At 40.4% G+C, this 17390-nt stretch overlaps 1 protein-coding gene across 1 annotated transcript in view; it reads right to left on the bottom strand.

Annotated features, from left to right (window-relative positions):
- LOC127571482 (5'-nucleotidase domain-containing protein 2-like) overlaps positions 1 to 17390 on the bottom strand; it is a 53533-nt gene that overhangs the window by 16176 nt on the left and 19967 nt on the right. The window contains exons 6-10 of the mRNA XM_052017886.1: positions 15231 to 15359; positions 10098 to 10158; positions 8902 to 9004; positions 3369 to 3470; positions 2874 to 2955 (exon numbers count right to left, since the gene is read on the bottom strand). Of these exons, the coding sequence (XP_051873846.1) occupies positions 2874 to 2955; positions 3369 to 3470; positions 8902 to 9004; positions 10098 to 10158; positions 15231 to 15359 (477 nt within the window). The remainder of the gene's footprint in view (positions 1 to 2873; positions 2956 to 3368; positions 3471 to 8901; positions 9005 to 10097; positions 10159 to 15230; positions 15360 to 17390) is intronic.

Below are 17390 nucleotides of genomic sequence, written 5' to 3'. Positions count from 1 at the left end.
GTTGCTGAGGCATAATAATGCAAACTTAATCCCCAGTGACCCACGTCTGACCTCTCTATTCTCCAAGAATTGACTGTTCCGTACAAAACAAGTTCACCATTACACTGATTTACATGCCAAGTGCAAGCAATGCTTGTATAAAGACACAGGTAACAAGAAGAGAAAGAAAAGGCTCGTCAAGCCAAGGTCTTTCTGGAACTTATCTTATTTGATGATAAATAGAATTAGTAATAAACTGGCTAGATTGGCTTTTAGTGTGTAAAGAAATTACATGAAATAATCAGATATTAACAAGTAGAAATATATTCAAAATGTTTACTCCTGTTCAACATTATTCTCATCTCATCCTTGGTGCCATGCTTCTGGTACCTTGCTCAATTGGCTAGTGTTTGTGTGTGAACCTAAACAGTGCCTGATGTGTTCAATCACTGGGGCAGCACAGTAACTCTTTCTCCCCCCCCCCCCCCATAAAAAGGCCTTTGGCTAATCGAGGTTGATGGCTAAGCACCACTGCACATAAAGAATAATGTCGTTTCATAATCAAATATATAAGGAATTCATTTCAAAATATGCAATGTATTTCAATTGTCAACTATTTTTTTATACTCAGCTGGTTACATTATTTGCATGCCTGACACCAGACTCCCCAAAAGACAATATTCCAAGCTCAGTCATAGGAAGACATTACCAGGTGGTTAGAGGAAAGAGTCAAAGATGCTCAAGGCATTCTTGAAGAAATGCAATATCCCCACCACCTCCTGGCAACCTCTGGCCCATGAACACACAGAGCAGAGAAGGAGCATTTGGGACGGCATTCAGGACCTCAAGATTATTGGAGCAGACACAAGTAGTGGAAGGAATGCACCAACTCACAAACTATGCAGCCGCTCACTAACCCACCACCACCACCCCCACTGCCCGCCAACCTCCCCCCCCCCCCCCGCACGCCAACCACCGCCCCGCACCACCCCCCGCCCCGCCACCCCCCCAGCCACCCGCCCCCCCCCCGCACCACACACCCCCCAAGCCCGCTCCGCCCCCCCCCCCCCCCCCCACCACCCCTACTGGAAGGAAGTCATCCTTGATCTTGAAGGACTGCCTAAGAATGCAAAATGTAAATAAAGACCTGCACTTGCATGAAACCTTTCACCATCTCAGAATATCACAAAGTGCTTTATTGCAAACAAATGATTGTTTTCAAACAGGATAATATAGCAGCTGATTGGTACACTGCAGACTCCCATAAATAGCAATGAGGTTAATAACCAGATAATCTGCTTTTTCATGTGGATTTAGGCATCTCTTAATACTTCAGCCAGTCATAGCCTATGCCTTCTAAGATAACAATTTCTTTGGAAAACACAATCCAATTTCTTGAAGCTCATTGTTAAACTCCTCTTTTTCCTCTAAACACAAAATCCCAGCCAATGGCTAGGCAAGTGACCCTCTGCAAACCTCTGCAGCAATCAGTTGTTACGGTAGTCAACAGGACACCCTCTCCCAATTAGAGGAATCATCCTATTACTGTTTGCTGCTGTTTCATCATATGCAAACTGGGATTAAAAACCAAGGTCCTCTCCTTGAACAAACACAGAGGAGGCTAAAATTAGATAAAACATGGAAGCTGTCTCCAGGAACAGTTAAGTGAAATACTACAGACCTTCTGAGTCGTATTTCAAACTTAAAATGGTTGCAAAGAGGAAAATGTTAGTTTAAAATGAGAACAGAAACAAAAACAGAAAATGCTGAATGAACTTGGCAAGTAAGGCAGCAGCTGTGGAAAGAGAAACAGTCACCATTTTGGGTCTGTGTTTTTGCAAAACATTGACTGTTGCTCTTTCCATTGATACTGCCAGACTTGCATTTATCCAGCATTTTCTGCTATTGTTTCAGATTACCAGCTGAAGATATTTGCTGAAGTACTCAAGAATCATTGCAACAGGACAATAAGTCCGGGATTAAAACCATCATTAAAATTTAGAAATTTACAAAATTAATATGCAGAATAGTGAAATAGAAATAATATATTTTAAGTCATAGTTTAAATGGAATGGCCAATCATGCATAGACACATACAGAGACAAGCACCATCAACAGAAGACAGATTGCTCACTACTTGGAGATGAAGGTGCTAACAGCAGAGACACAGCCAGACCCAAGCTGGTCATCACTGAGACATGGAATTTGCTACTGGGTATTACAATGGGAGTTGAATCTCTCTAAACTTGCAAGAGGAAGCTGGACCAGATATCACAGAGTACAGAGCACATGTAATACCTGTTCCATTTAGCCTCCTCGAACATCTAGCCGGGCAGGAACTCTACAGAAGGATTTGCATTTTCCCTTTTATTGGCCCCAGATTACATGGCATATTCAACCTTGGCATTCAAAACTAAATAATTTCTCAAAAGGAAAAAAATTTGCCTGGCTTCTAGGAATGGAGCTGGTTGATTTATTCTTGTAAAGAACCACACAAAAATTTGATTGGTCGGGCGGGACCCTTCCACAGTGTAACCTTCTTGCTTTTCTGCATCAGTCCTTGGGTTACTCCTTCCCCAACAAATCCCAAACATAATCAGGAAAATTTGATTTCTTAAAAAAGTCTTCAAGCCCCATACTTCTGGCGTGGGACATGGACAGGTCTAACATACCTCTGACTTTAGTTGACAGCTGCATTCAGAAAAAGGAAAATATCGAGTAATTTCACTAATGCTCATTTTGACCAATTGCTTTCTCACCTTACAAAACATCAGTTTGAGAACAAGTCAGGTTTCCACTGATCAAACAGGCATCAACTCAAATGCCCCTCGCAAAACAGCTCAGACTATTTGTTAAACATGCTGTAGGGGTAAGCAGAGACCAATTATTCTGACCTGTTTATACATCTTGCCCTTCTCTAATGTGCTGATTTTGTCCCACTGCAGTGCACCCATATCATCCAGTCTTCGGAAAGGCCTGGCAAAATAAAACAAACCATTATCCAGCCAGAAATGATTAAAAGGAAGAGAAAAGTTGTAACTCAGACAGGCTAGTTCTCAAATCGTATCCCACATAGCCAGTGACAGAGAAATTGTTGATATTTACTTTGTTCTTAACCTGGGAAAGTATCATCTTCCTTTTAACTACTTTCCTAAAAAAGATTACTTAACTCATTTCAGGTTTGTCACTGCATCAGTTACCCTCTAGTTACAGGGGTACTTCTATTAAAAACCTTAAGTCTATTCTTTTGCAAATGGTGATAAATGATTTCATTATTTGAGAGAAAAAAAATCACTATAGTCCAGACGGAGTTAAGTATATATTTTTTTAAATCATTAGATATTCTATCAAAATGGTTACAGTTATCCTCCATTTACTACACCACATACTTGCGCTTATCTGTAAAAAAACTCGGCTTGTCTGCTTGGACGATCACCAAATCAAAAAGGTCCCGCCAGTCTTCACCCACCATGTATTTCATTCCCTTATCACTGTGCAAGAAGAGTGGATATTAAAAAGCATTGTGTCAATACAAAGCCACACTGCTACATTTAGATCAGTATGTTTTAAACAAAGCACATCCTTAATATATATCCAGAAGTCCACAGTCTTAGTTTAGCAAGGTTTGTCAGTTTGCAAAGGTTGTTTTTCAACTGGCTGATGATTTGGATTAGATGACTTTTGGTTACAAAGATACGGGTGATATTCAGAAATGAAATAGTACAAACACTTTCACAAACCAGGCAGGCCTGAGTTTTCTTCAGGATTTAATTTAAAATATCACAGCCGGTCCTGATTGGTCGCACTTTTAAAAATAATTTATATGATATCAATGGTGTAGCCAAAACAAAAAAAAAATCTGCATAGTTCTAGACCAGAGATGAAACACTAACATTTATAACTGGTAGAGATATATAGACATTAAAATAGATGCTGCAAGGGGATCAATTTATTACACCACCCTGGAAAAAGAAAACCACAGTAATTGGCACTGAAAGGCACTGTTATGCTGAATTTTGTACCAGATGAATAGAACCCCCCAAAAATCAAAAGGATTGGTTCAAACATAAAAGTTAAAGAACCTCAATTATTGACCTAGTACCTTTGTTAAATGTCCAAAATGCTCAACTCCAAGGAATGTGTTTACAGAGAATGGATAAAATTATTTTGTACCATGGTTAATTAAAAGGATCAATGGTTAACAAAAGCATAAAACAAACACAAACAAAACAGTATTCTGGAGATTCAACTTAGACAGTACAACTAAACGCATTATATGGTAGCTAATGCACATTGTTTTCAATATCCAAAATGCCTTACCCTTTTGCTTTGGTCTAGAACTGAATTCAAAGAAAGATTTACATTAAACAAGTGTATGCGCAGTTATAGTCACCATAAATGAAAGTGGTACGATATGATAGCACTGAAGAAAATTAAGATTCCTTTCTGCAACATGAAATCAGAACTGGTAGGGGAAAATATTAACGAAGACCATAGCACTTTAGAAAGGTGACCTCAGGAAATCTTTATCAAGGGTAGGTGCAAGGAAAATGTTATTAGTTATGGACATCTCCAAAACTAGAGGATACAAACAAGGTCAAAATGACTAATAAAGCCAATAAAAATTGAGGAGAAACCTTACTGAATCAGAATATGTTTAGAATATGGAGCTTATCATGTCAGACCAGTTGAGGTAAACTCCATACATTCAAGGAGAGCCTAGTAAAGTACACATGGACAAAAGGAATGGAAGGAGAGGTTTATAAGATGATGAATAAAAGTATATTGAGACAACAAATGTGAAGTATAAAAGCAGCAAAGACCTAGACTGAGTAGCCTACTTTTGTACCATAAAATGTAATGATATGGCTGTCCTCAAACAGCTCATATTATAAGCACATTTGGATACAGCCAGTTCAACTTCTGAGTCAGCAGTTGCATTTATCTGTGGCTGCAGTCTAGGAAACATCCAAATGTGAAAAGGTGACTTGAACTATGGCCCCGCAGTTGAACTCACAACCCCAAACAACTTTTCCAACTTGGGTTCTTTTACGATCTGGAGTTTCAGGAGCAGGTTTCAGATAACCAGACATGGTGGTAAAGGACCCATGAAAAATTTCCAGTCTGTATGCTGCCTATCAAATCAAATGAACATTTCAAATAAGCATATAAACGAGGAGCAAGCCTACTCTACCATTCAATATAATTATGGCTGATCTCACCAATCACAATTTCACATAACTGTCTATCCCTGGTAAGCTTTTATCCTTTTGCTTATCAAATTTCCATTTACACTGCCTTCCGAGAAAGAGCATTCCAAAGACTCGTGATTGAGGAAAACTGTCATTTCATCTCAAATGGGAATCCCCTTATTTTTAAATAGTAACCTCTAGTTCTAGTCTCCCCCACAAGAGGAAACATCCTCTCCATATCCATCTCATCAGAATCTTGAGCTCTTGCTCCACCCACCATTTTATGCTGGTTATCTCCCCTTTATCTTTCAATCCAGATGAAGGGTCTCAATCCAAAACATAGACCCATTTCTCTCCATAGGTGCTGCCTGACCTGCTGAGTTCCTCCAGCGTTTTGTATGTTCCTCCAGATTCCAGCATCTGCATCTCGTGTTGCCTCAGAACCTTGATGTTTTAATCAAATCACCTCTCACTCTAAAGTCAAGATCCAAACCTAGCCTGTCCAACTTTTCCTCACAAGGCAACCTGCCCATTCCAGATGTCAGTCCAGTAAACCTTTTCTGAACTGCTTCTCAAGAGACCAACACATCGCAAAGTACTCACTAATTTCATATACAACTAAAGATAACCCTTATCTTTGTTTTCCAATTCTCCTACTATAAATGGTAACATTTTGTTAGCTTTTCTAATTGTTTGCTGCATTGCACACTAGCCTTTTATAACTTATGCACTAGGACCCCCAGAATCCCCATGCAATGTCTGGCTATTTACATAATGCCTTTTTTTATAAAAGCATTTCCTGCCCAAAAAGGCAACTTCACATTTTCCTCCATTTGCCAGATTTTTGTCTGGTATTTATATCTCTTGTAAACTCCTTATGCCCTTTTTACAACTTACTTTCCTACTTTCCTACCCATTGTTGTCTCATCAGCAAAGTTAGCAACCATACCATCACTTATGTAAATTGCACAAAATTGAAGCCCCAGTCCCTGACACACCTCTTGTTATATGCTGCCATTAAGCCTATTCTGTGGCCTGTTAGCAAACCATTCCTCCATCCACACCAATAAAAGCTATCAGTGCAAGAGAGATCTTATTTTCCACTAAACATTTGATGCCTTCTGGAAATCTGAGTTCCCCTTTATCCACAGCACATTATTTGTTCAAACAAGCTCCAATTAATTATTCAAACGTGATTTCACTTTCACAGAGCCATGGTGACTTTGCCTGAATACCTTCAATTTCACACCCCTCCTCCGCTCCCCCCCCACCCCCACCACAAAGGAACCTACTATAAATATCTTCAATAACAGCTTCTAACATTTCCCCCATTTCCCCTGTGACAGATGTTAAGCTAACTGGCCCTGCACTTTTTTTGAAATAAGGGAGTTATGTTTTTCCATGTAATGGAACTGTCCCTGAACTTTGCATGAAAGCAAATGCATCAATTTTCTTTTTAGCCGCTTTTTTCAAGACCCTAGGATGAAGTCCATTAGGATGCTGTGACATCAATTTTTAAATCAGCAGCTCCAACAATTTACTCAGTCCTATTTCCCTGTTGATTTTAATTTCCACACTCTCTAACCCTCATCCCCAGCGAGTTCCTGCCTCTTTTCCAATTCCCAGATTACAGCTATTACTTGTATCCTCTACAAGAGAGAGGAATACAAGATACCCATTTAATTCATCACCTTATTTTCCACTATTAATTCCCCAAACACTCCCTCTCCAGGACTAATACTCAAAGGATCTGCTTTTACATTTCCAGCAAGTTTTGTCTCAGTCAAAATTCTCCTCCCTTACTAAGCTTTAGCCATTCTTTGTTTATATTCTGCCCAATCTTCTGCCCTGCCATCCATTTGCACAATTATACGCTTCTCCTTTTAAGTACGATATTATCTTTAACTTTTTTTAGTTGACACAGATGGCGAGGTCCTTCCCTTGGAATTTTTCCTCTAGTTTCAATATATCCATTTTGGATACTGTCCTTTGTCCCACCAAGTTCATGCTGACCATCAATCACCCACATTTGCACTAATCCTACCCTAACCCATTTTATTCTCCCCACATTCCCATCAACACCCCCCCCCCCAACATTCTCCCACTCAGCTACAATAGGGGCAATTTACAGTGGCCAATTAACCTACCAACTCACACATCTTTGAGGTGTGGAAGGAAACTGGGGCGCCCAGTGGTAAACACACACAGTGACAGGCAGAATGTGCAAACTCCACACAGACAGGGCCCCAGATCAGGATTGGAGCCGCAAGATGGTAGCTCTACTAGGTGTGTCATTCTGCTTTGTATCATTATCAGGGATAGTTTCTTAGGACAGCACATACTGGAGCCAACCATACAGGAGGCTATTCTAGACCTGGCATTGTGCACCAAGATGGGATTAATGACTGATCTATTGGAGGAGCACCCATCATCTGCCACTGCATCTCAATTAACTGATCCCTTAACCCAATTGATCTGCTCACCTTAGCCAGCTCCAGTTTCATGCCATCACACTTAATTTTAAAATAGTAGGCTTGGACCCATTTTTCTTTCCCTCAAACTAAATGTGAAGTGATCAGTGCTAAGTAGAGGCACCTCCAGTAGATCATTAACTAAGCCATCTTGTTGCATAATGCCAGGTCTAGAATAGTGTGCTCTCTGGTTGGCTTACATGCTGTCCTCAGAAACTATCCCTGAAAACACCATATTCTGAAGCTACACTTGCCCATCAGATTTTCTGAACTACATTTAATTCAGATCCCCTCTGATTATCACTGTACCTTTCTGACAAGCTTTTATTATTTCTTCTTCTATACTCGTTTCCACTTTCTTCTACTTTCCACTTGTTTCAAGAGCTTGTTGGATAGGCATATGGAGGAATGTGAGATAGAAGGATATGCGGGAGGAAGGGGTTAGGTAGTGTGAGGGTGGTCTGATGGACGGCACAACATGGTGGGCCGAAGGGCCTGTTTTGTGCTGTATGGTTCTATGGTTTCCACTTTCTTCTACACTCTCATGATTTTTTTGCCTTTGTTATTTCTCATTTCCATCCAAATTACCTCTACATCCTTCTTTCCTGAACTTGCATCATCCTTCTAAGGCCATCATTGATTAATGGAACCATTCCATCTTTACATGGCTTCCTGTCCTTCCTAAATATCATGTACCCTTCCATATTCAGGTCCCATTCCATGTTGTCCTGCAGGTGTCTCTCTGTAATGGCAATCAGATAATACTCATTTCTATCAGTGCTCTCAGTTTATCAGAAGCATAGAACAAAACCATTAGGCATGGTCTTATTTTCACATTCACGATTAGATTATCAGGCAGGAACAAAACGCAGCATGGACAATCCAAAAAGGTGAAAATATGGTTAGGGTCTTGTATGTTATAACATATAACCAGCCAACATGACTACAATTTGTTAATTTTCTTGTGCGTACCAAGGTGTGATAAAACCACTTTTACTGTAGAACATGTTCCCGACCAGGGAAGCAAGGCGTTAGGTCATCCCAGGATATCACAATCGACTCCAGTTTCCCAGTATTTTGGCTGATTATTTGCAAGTGCTGCTGAACTGTGGAACTCAACGATAAATTATCTATTTGCATATTCCATTTAGACTCCTACTGGAGTGATACAAAAACTGGGGAAGCCAGCCTGGTACAAGAACAAGGCATGATTTTGATAATGAAATGACGAACTGTAGGAGGCAAAAGTTATTACGTACACAAAGTTGAAGGGACTGTTGGTGATAAGAAAGAGCTTCTTTCCATTATTAACCAGGCGGTTTAGGACGGCATACGTTTCATCTCCGTGAAGAATACAATTTTCTGCAATTAGGGAGAGAAGAAAAAGATTGTCATTCAGAAACAAAACCGAGTAGTCCAACTGCTTCAGGAAACAAAATTGTTGCCAAATTTCTTCATGTTTTAACATTTTGATGACACTAACATTTATTCTGTTGTCTGCTTAGTGAAAAAAAATAGCTCTCACTCCCTCACAAAGAATCCAATTTATTACATCTCCAGTGCTCAGTCTTGAAAGCTTAGAAAAATATCTGACCGAGTAAAAATTGGGCACACAACTGTGGAGCCAGAACCAAATGTGGGAATTGTGCAAGTCTGACTATGGGAGTGTTTTGCCACATCCATCAACTTTGTAAATCAGGGGTTGGTGGATGAGAAAGAAACCTCACCAAATGAGGAAGGATGAAGGAACACAAACAGAACAGATTGGTAAACTCAGCTTGATGCTTTGCCTATTGCATTTCCATTGTCAAGTACAGAATATTGAAGGAAAATGATCCCACTAAATGAGTGGATGGTGGAGATGGCAGAGATATGTTCATGATCCATTGCAACAAAAGCACTGTTTTACAGAGATAATCCAAAACTCAAGTACTACGACTAAGTGAATGAAAGTCAACAACGCTAAATATTACAAAAGGTATGAAACACAGCAGTTACTCACTACTGTAGGGTTAATATATCTGCATACTGATCCTAAATACAAGATTCAGGAGAAGCTCTGCAGCCGAAAAGAATTAACAAAAACATACTTAAGTGGCTATTCCTTTTGCTGAGACTCTTCAGACAAATCTGTGACCACTTAAGCACAAACAGCAGTCTTTGTGACGAGGCCGAAAAGTGAGGGTAAATCATCGTGGTACAATCTTTTGCAGGGAGGGCCAGACCCTTGAGGACTGCACGCAAGTTCTCAACAGATTAGAGAGGCTTACAATGCTCAACATAATAGAGCCAAACTACCATTTGTTTCAGGGACAGTCAGCTGAAACTGATATTCTCTGGATCAGTGGTTTTTCAAAGATTACCCAAAAAGAATTAGCGATAGTGCTCCAACAGAGTACCCAACATTCCAGGTGTTGAACTCTTGAGTCTGCACTATCAAATGTTACACACTTACCAAGGTCCTTTTCAATCCACTCATACATCATTCCTTTGATATGGACGGTACTTATTGCATCCTGAAGAGGTAGAAGAAACCAATACAGATTTCAATGTGTTAGACAATTTTGTTCTTTCACAGCATGAATTCAGTGTAAAATATTTACATCAAATCCAAAAATCCTGGTGTTACTGAACTTCCAAGTATCTGCCCCACCCAAAAACAACAGCCTTTTAGGAGACTTCATTCTCCACAAAGCCATGAAAGGCATGAATTAAGTGGCACTAAAAATAATACCTACAATTATCCTGCCAGACGACCACATCTTCAGTCACGCTAATTCAATTCCATTGACACTGAACTGAACCCATCCAAAAGTCTTCACATGCTTTGACTGTACTTCTATGCTTCCAGAGCATTAACTAATGTTAATTTTCCTCTAAAGACCACAGCTGAATCTAGAAACAAGGAATTGTACAGCACAGGAATACCCCTTCAGCCCACCATGTCTGCACTGACCATGATGCCAAATTAAACTAATCCCATCTATCTGCACATGATCCATATCCCCTGTTTGTACATGTACTTGTCTAAATGCCTCTTAAATGCTGTTATCATATCTGCTTCCATCCCCACTGGCAGCACGTTCCAGGCACCTACCGCTCTAAAACAAAACGTGCCTCACAAATCTCCTTTAAACTTGCCCCGTCTCATGGTAAAACTATGCCCTCTTGTATTGACGTTTCTACCCTCTGACTATCTACCCTATGCCTCTCTCATGATTCTATGTATTTCTATCAGGTTGCCCATCATCTTCTGACAGTCCAGAGAAAACCATCCAAGTTTGTCCAATCTCTCCTCATAACTAATACCTTACAATCCAGGCAACCTCTTCTGCACCTTCTCCCTCCCCATGGTGCAGCAACCAGAACTGCATGCAATACTCCAAATGTGGCCAAAGTTTTATCCAAATGCGGCCAAAGTTTTATCCAAATGCAAAATGACTTCCTGACCTTTTATACTCAATGCTCCGACTGATAAAGGCAAGCAATCTATATACCCTCTTTACCACCCTATCTACTTATATTGCCACTTTCAGGGAGCCATGGACTTGCACCCCAAGATCCCCTGTGCATCAATGCTCGTAAGGGGCCTGCCGTTTACTATATACTTTTCTCTTGTCTTTGATCTCCCAAAATGCAACACCTCACCCTTGTCTGGATTAAATGCCATCTGCCATTTCTCCATCCAAATCTCCAATTGTTCTATATCCTGCTGTATCCCTTGAAAACCTTCCTTGCTATCCACAATTCTACCAATTTTCACGTCATCTCTTGTCTGACTTTCCTGGCTACCAACCAGCCAGGCCATCAACACAAGAAAATAGGAGGAGGCGGTGGCCACTCAGTCCCTTGAGCCTGCCTCTCCACTCATGAGTGATCTGTCCCGTGCCTCACCTCATCTATGCCCATTCCAAATTGCCCTCAATTCCCTGATCTTTTAAAAATTCAACCTCCTCTTTAAATACCTCCAATAATCTGGCCTTAGCACCCTTCTGGGTGAAATATTCCAGAGATTCACCACACTTAGCAAGAAGTCAGGTCTGCTGCCAGGCAGGGAAACTGAAGAGGAAATAATCGTTAGCAATGAAGCCTCGCTAACTTCAGCGGGTCCTCCTTGACCCCATCTTTAATGGGTTCTTCAGCCTATTCTTCCCACCACCCTCCAAATACTGGGGGTATAAAAACTCAGAAATTTAAAATTTCCTCCTTAAAAGTCTTAAACTCCCTCCTCCTCCAAAACTCTCCTGAAAGCCCAACTCTTACCCATCCCTTTGCCTATTTCCATTAGTGGATAGTAAAAGGACCAGGGACAGATTTAATAAAAGGGAAAAGATACAAGGAGGGTGTGCAGAATGTTTTGCTGCAATCTCAAGAATTAGTCATGATCTGGAACCTACCATCTGCTGCGGTGGTGGAAACACAATCAGTGCCTTTGGAAGGGAATTATATCAGCACAAGGAGGAATAATTGTTAGCTATGGGGATAAATACATGTGAACAATACCGATGAGAGTATTCTAGTCAGAGCGACATAGACTTGATTGGCTGAATGGCCTCCTTCGGTGCCTTATTAAATCTAGGATTCTATCCCCATACTTTAGTTGACATTAAATTTGGTTAATAACAGTCCTGCAAAATACCTTGGAAGGTTTCATTTTGTTGCTACTGCTATAGGAATGCAAGTTGTTCTTGGATCACTGCTCTGAACTAAATCTGTACAGTTCTGGAGTGGAACTAAAACAATGCTGTGGGAGACTAGTTTCCTTCTTATTTCCTAGTTTTAGCAAAAGCAGTAACCCAGTCAAAGTAAATGTGCCAACACCAATACTAATGAGCAGAGACATTTTTAGAGCAAAATGTTAATTTGCATTTTTCCCCACTCCCTAATGCCACTAACTCTCTATCCCTGCATATAATTCTGCATTCAGTTTATTGTGCAACTAGCTCACAACACATACAGCTTATTTTATATACAAAAAAAACCATGAAGAGTTTAATCTACATTTTACAATTCTTCCCAATTCCACTGTCAATACTTTATAACAGTGTTTCTAATGAATATTAGAAAGTGATTTAGGTTGTGATTCTAATTCTGACATTTGCATTTCGACCTAAAGCTTCTGGTGATCTGTGATCAATTATACAATATATAGGTCATTGGAAATGTAGTGGGGAATCCTTGGATCCTGCTAGTGAATTATGAAACTGCAGTTTAACATTTAGGCTGAAGTTTTTAATTGCATTATTTTTGTTAGGGGCTGAGAGAAAATAAAGTCATTAGCTGAAGCCAAATAACAAAAACTACTTTCAACCTGGCTGGTGTTGCGAGTCCTTGATGATATGGAATGACCCTGACCAGTCCATTATCAGCTTAAAACTCTTGACAACCATTTTAGCACTGGATTATTTCCAAAGTTAATGTCCACCCAACAGCAATAGCTTCAGAGCATTAGGCAAAAAAAAAGGTGTTTGAGGTTACCAAAATTCAAGCCCTAACAAACAGCTACTTAACAGCTGTTTGCAGGTGCATGTGCCATTTAAAAGACCAGAATTCCGAGTAATTCCCTAGGGAAAATTCTAACATTAGGAATGAAAAATTCCAATGTTGTGGCTGTGGTCTTCATAGAGAGGCAGAAATTTTCCAAAATCATGCAAACGTTATTTGCTTTCAATATTCTGCCGTGTAAACATGATACAAAATCAATTGTTCGTCAGAATCAGTTTCAAACTCTTCACAGCAAAACAGTAAGAGTCCACAGAAATAAAAGTAATATGGGGACAGTTTTTAATGCTTACATCAGCGCATGTGGTCAGACAGCAGATGTTCCCACTATATGAACAATTCCAGCGAGAGTTAGTATACACGCTTGATATGAAAAATACCTGACAATAATCAGAGTAAACCTACGGTGGAGATATTCACCCTACCCACCTGGCAGAAACCAGGTAGGGCAGTTAAAATGCTCAGGGTTATTGGAGAGCCACACAGATCCAACTGTGCTTGGTTTTAAACCTGATCCTTTAAGCAGGCAATTAAAGCAGCTGAATAGCTCCTTTAAGAATAATAATGAGATTAGCTTCAGATAATATTTTCACTCAGGTTCAAGCAGCGGGAAACAGTTGTGGTTTTCTCACCTGTTGAGATCATGCTGTGACCTTGCTGGTTGGCTACGCACTAAAAGAAATTGAAAGACCACACCACTTGTACAAATTGATAGCTGCTAATGTTCATCTTGGTAGATTAACACCCTCAATGAACCCTTGTTCCTATTTGTGCGGCTGTACAACAGGCAGACCTACCACACCTCCGATGGGCCCACAACACACCATCTAGACCATCTGCAATTGGGCTACCCAGTTGGGTATTTATTGACATCAGTGCTGACCCACTTTACATTAATGTGCTGATTTTGAGAAATCTGATGGATAAGAAAACGTGGCTTGATGGAAATGAGGACATGCTATCAAGGAACAAGTTGGACATCCAAGTCCTATTGGATAGGCTGCCACTTCCTCCTGCAGTGCACTCTGGGCAAGGTCAACTGTGCCTTGGAGAGATGCTTATGAAATTTTACATTAAACTTTTTCCTCAAGATGAGACCTCTGCATTATTAAGTACACTTACTCAATAAGTACAGATATCATTGAATAAAATCATAAGATCTTCACATGGGGATGGATTGGTACAAGTTAGAGTGATTTGAGGAAATTTTAAAGTGAGGATCCTGTTTGGCAATCATAATCATAGAATGTCATGCAGCTGTGGTACTGAATGACCGTCAGAGTAGCAGCACCTGTCTCCATCCAAGTTTTACTATAGGTACAAATCCTATGTAGAACATAACAGCACAGTACAGGCCCTTCGGCCCACAATGTTGTGCCGACATTTTATCCTGTTCTAAGATCTACCTAACACTTCCGTCCCACATAGCCCCCCTATTTTTCTATCTAAGAGTCTCTTAAATGTCCCTAATGTATCTGCCCCCACAACTTCTACTGGTAGTGCGTTCCAGGCACCCACCACTCCCTGTGTAAAAAAACTTACCCCTGACATCCCCCTTATATCTTCCTCCAATCACCTTAAAATTATGTCCCCTCGTATTAACCATTGTCACACTGGGAAAAAGTCTCTGACTGTCCACTTGATCTATGCCTCTTAATCATTTTGTTTTGAATGATCTGATTCTGCACCATTTCCCCAATTCTTTTTGGAACTGAACAATACAATGGCTGGAAACATAGTCTGTGGTTAGCATGATAAAGAGTCACTATTTCCAATCCTTTGTCTTCTTTTACTGGTTATCATGATGAAAAAGCTGAACCCGATTATTTGAATGTATTCAATTTGTGACTTTAATCAAAACCCAATAATGTTACAATAAAGAAAAAGAGTGTACAGGTGACATGTGTAGAAACAAAGAACAAAATGGCATCAATAAACCCATTTCACAGTTAGTAGATACAAAACAAAGAAAAACACTTGAGTAATAGTTGCCCTATTAGATCAAACTGTTAAAATAGCAACAGTTCCAAAATGTCTCAGCACGGTTTAAGCGTGCAGATTAATATGGAGTAAACATTATACTCACGCTTACGTCTCTGAAGAGATGAACAGGATCATATTCAATGTTGTGGTTAATAAAATAGTCATTGACACAAGAAAGAAGAGTCATTTCAGGCAGAGAGAAAATATCCATGAACTGTTTCATGGAAGGACCCTAAAGTATAAAAAAACAAAATGCAAATATATAAACAAACAATAAAGTTACAATTCTGCGGGAAACATGCCTTGTATCATAGCCTTCTGCTTGGAGGGGAGTTTTCAAAGCTATCCACTGAGCAGAAACTGTTTGCCTGAAGCCTTAAATGGTCAGGGTTCCACACTTACAACCTGTTGCCACTCCAAGCTTACTTGCTGCTTTTTGCTTTGATCCTTACAGGAGGCTGCCTGAATCAAGTTGTAGCCTCTGTAAGTAATCCAAACTGGATCCCCTGGTTGAAGCACTCCCTTAGTCTTTAAGATGCAACTAATTTAGGTAACTCAAACATTGCAAATGCCCAGCTGGAATCTTGACAATAAAAATAAAGGCAAGGTCTCTCCCTTGGGAATTTCCTTCCTACCAAGCCCTGCTTTGGCAATGGGAACAGTTAATTTTCAGCCCTCCAAAAGCTGGTAAACTAGTGCTGCAAGAAGGTAATGAGGACTGGAACTATGATATCTTCAGCTAACCTATTTGGTCCAAACTCTGCCAGCAATCCTTTGCCCCATTAGTTGAAAAAACACAAATATGACACATGAGAATATTTTTTCATACTCACATTCTGTCACATCAATTTAAACACAAGAAGTTAATAATCTCAATTTAGCAACTCTGTAATGTACAATAAAGCAGAACATTACCCAAGAATTCTTACGAAATGCACTTTAACCCAAATGGAATGACAGGTCACATTGTCAACAAAAGGGTACAGAATGAGATATTGGAGAATGTGTAAAAATTGTAAAGCAATGGGCATAACCATTTAGATTTTGAATCCATTGTCATAGTATTGGGTTGGTTGAAGACCCCAAGCAGCGTTGTATATTTTCAGAGAATAAAGTGTCCCCTGTTGCAGCTAACAGGGAGGGCCAGGGCTCTTAGGACCACAGTCAGGGGCCAGGAGCTTGGGGATCATGGTAGGAGGAGGGGACGGCAGTGGCTGAGAATTTGAGGAAAGTGCTGCTGTTTGGAAGGCCAAGAAGGTCTCAAAGTCAGAGGGGATTTGGGGGGGGGGGGGGTTCCGAGTCACGACAGGAGGGAAAGGGAGTGGTGAAATTATGGACTGAGGTAGACTGGGAGCGAGGAGAGAGTGATCTGGGCCTCAGGGGCCAGCAAATGGATGAGAGCTTGGTGACCAGGGGTTTGTCATCAGGAGCCTGTAGTGGGGCAGCTGGACACATGAAGGCGCTTTGCAAGGTCAGACCTGGATACCAAAGATAACCAAAAGGGACTGATCCTACATGGGAGCATATTCCAGCAAAGCTTAAAAAAAATGGTTATTCTGGGAGTGAACATCAACTAATGGTCTCCCACAGAAACAAGGCGATTCAATTTCCCTTGCAGTCTCCAGAGGATTGCACGTTGCATGTGAAGTGGCAGCACTGAAGTTCATGAATATACTGTAATACAAGTGCCACGAAAATTGAAACCCAGACAGAAATACCCAGTCGAATGTCCACCAGTATTAAGTACAGCCGTGGGGCAGCAGTTAGTGGTGCTGCCTCATAGCTCCAGTACTTGGCTTCACCTGAGCGTCGAGTTTGCATATTCTCCTAGGTAAAGTGTGGGTTTCACAGAGGTACTCCAGTTTCCTCTCACATCCCAAAGATATGCTTGTAGGCTAATTAGCTACTGTTTAAAAAAAAACACGATGTAGGCAAGGGGAGAAAAAAAAGCAAAGAGAAGTCGATGGATATGTGAAAGATTAGGTTACAGGGAAGTAAGAGGGGGAAGATGGGAATCCTCTGCTGGGGGTTGGTATGGACCTGATGGGCTGAATGGTCTTTTAACATGAAAAAGGTAAAAAAAAGAAAATAAAAACAGTGTTGCCATTTTCTAACTTAGTGATTCGTTGCATCAAAAAATAGCAGTGTGATGTGATCCAACATCTAGGTCCATGTGCTTACTGACGTCCTTTTAATTTTGTGTTCTCATCTCATTAGTGAAGTATTTGGCATCGGTAGTGAGGCATTCTTAAATTGAATGACA

This window comes from Pristis pectinata, chromosome 6, assembly GCF_009764475.1.
Source record: "Pristis pectinata isolate sPriPec2 chromosome 6, sPriPec2.1.pri, whole genome shotgun sequence".
In the NCBI taxonomy this organism is placed as follows: domain Eukaryota; kingdom Metazoa; phylum Chordata; class Chondrichthyes; order Rhinopristiformes; family Pristidae; genus Pristis; species Pristis pectinata.
The sequence above is the reverse complement of the archived record's forward strand: the minus strand, read 5'-3'. Positions and strand labels throughout refer to the sequence as shown.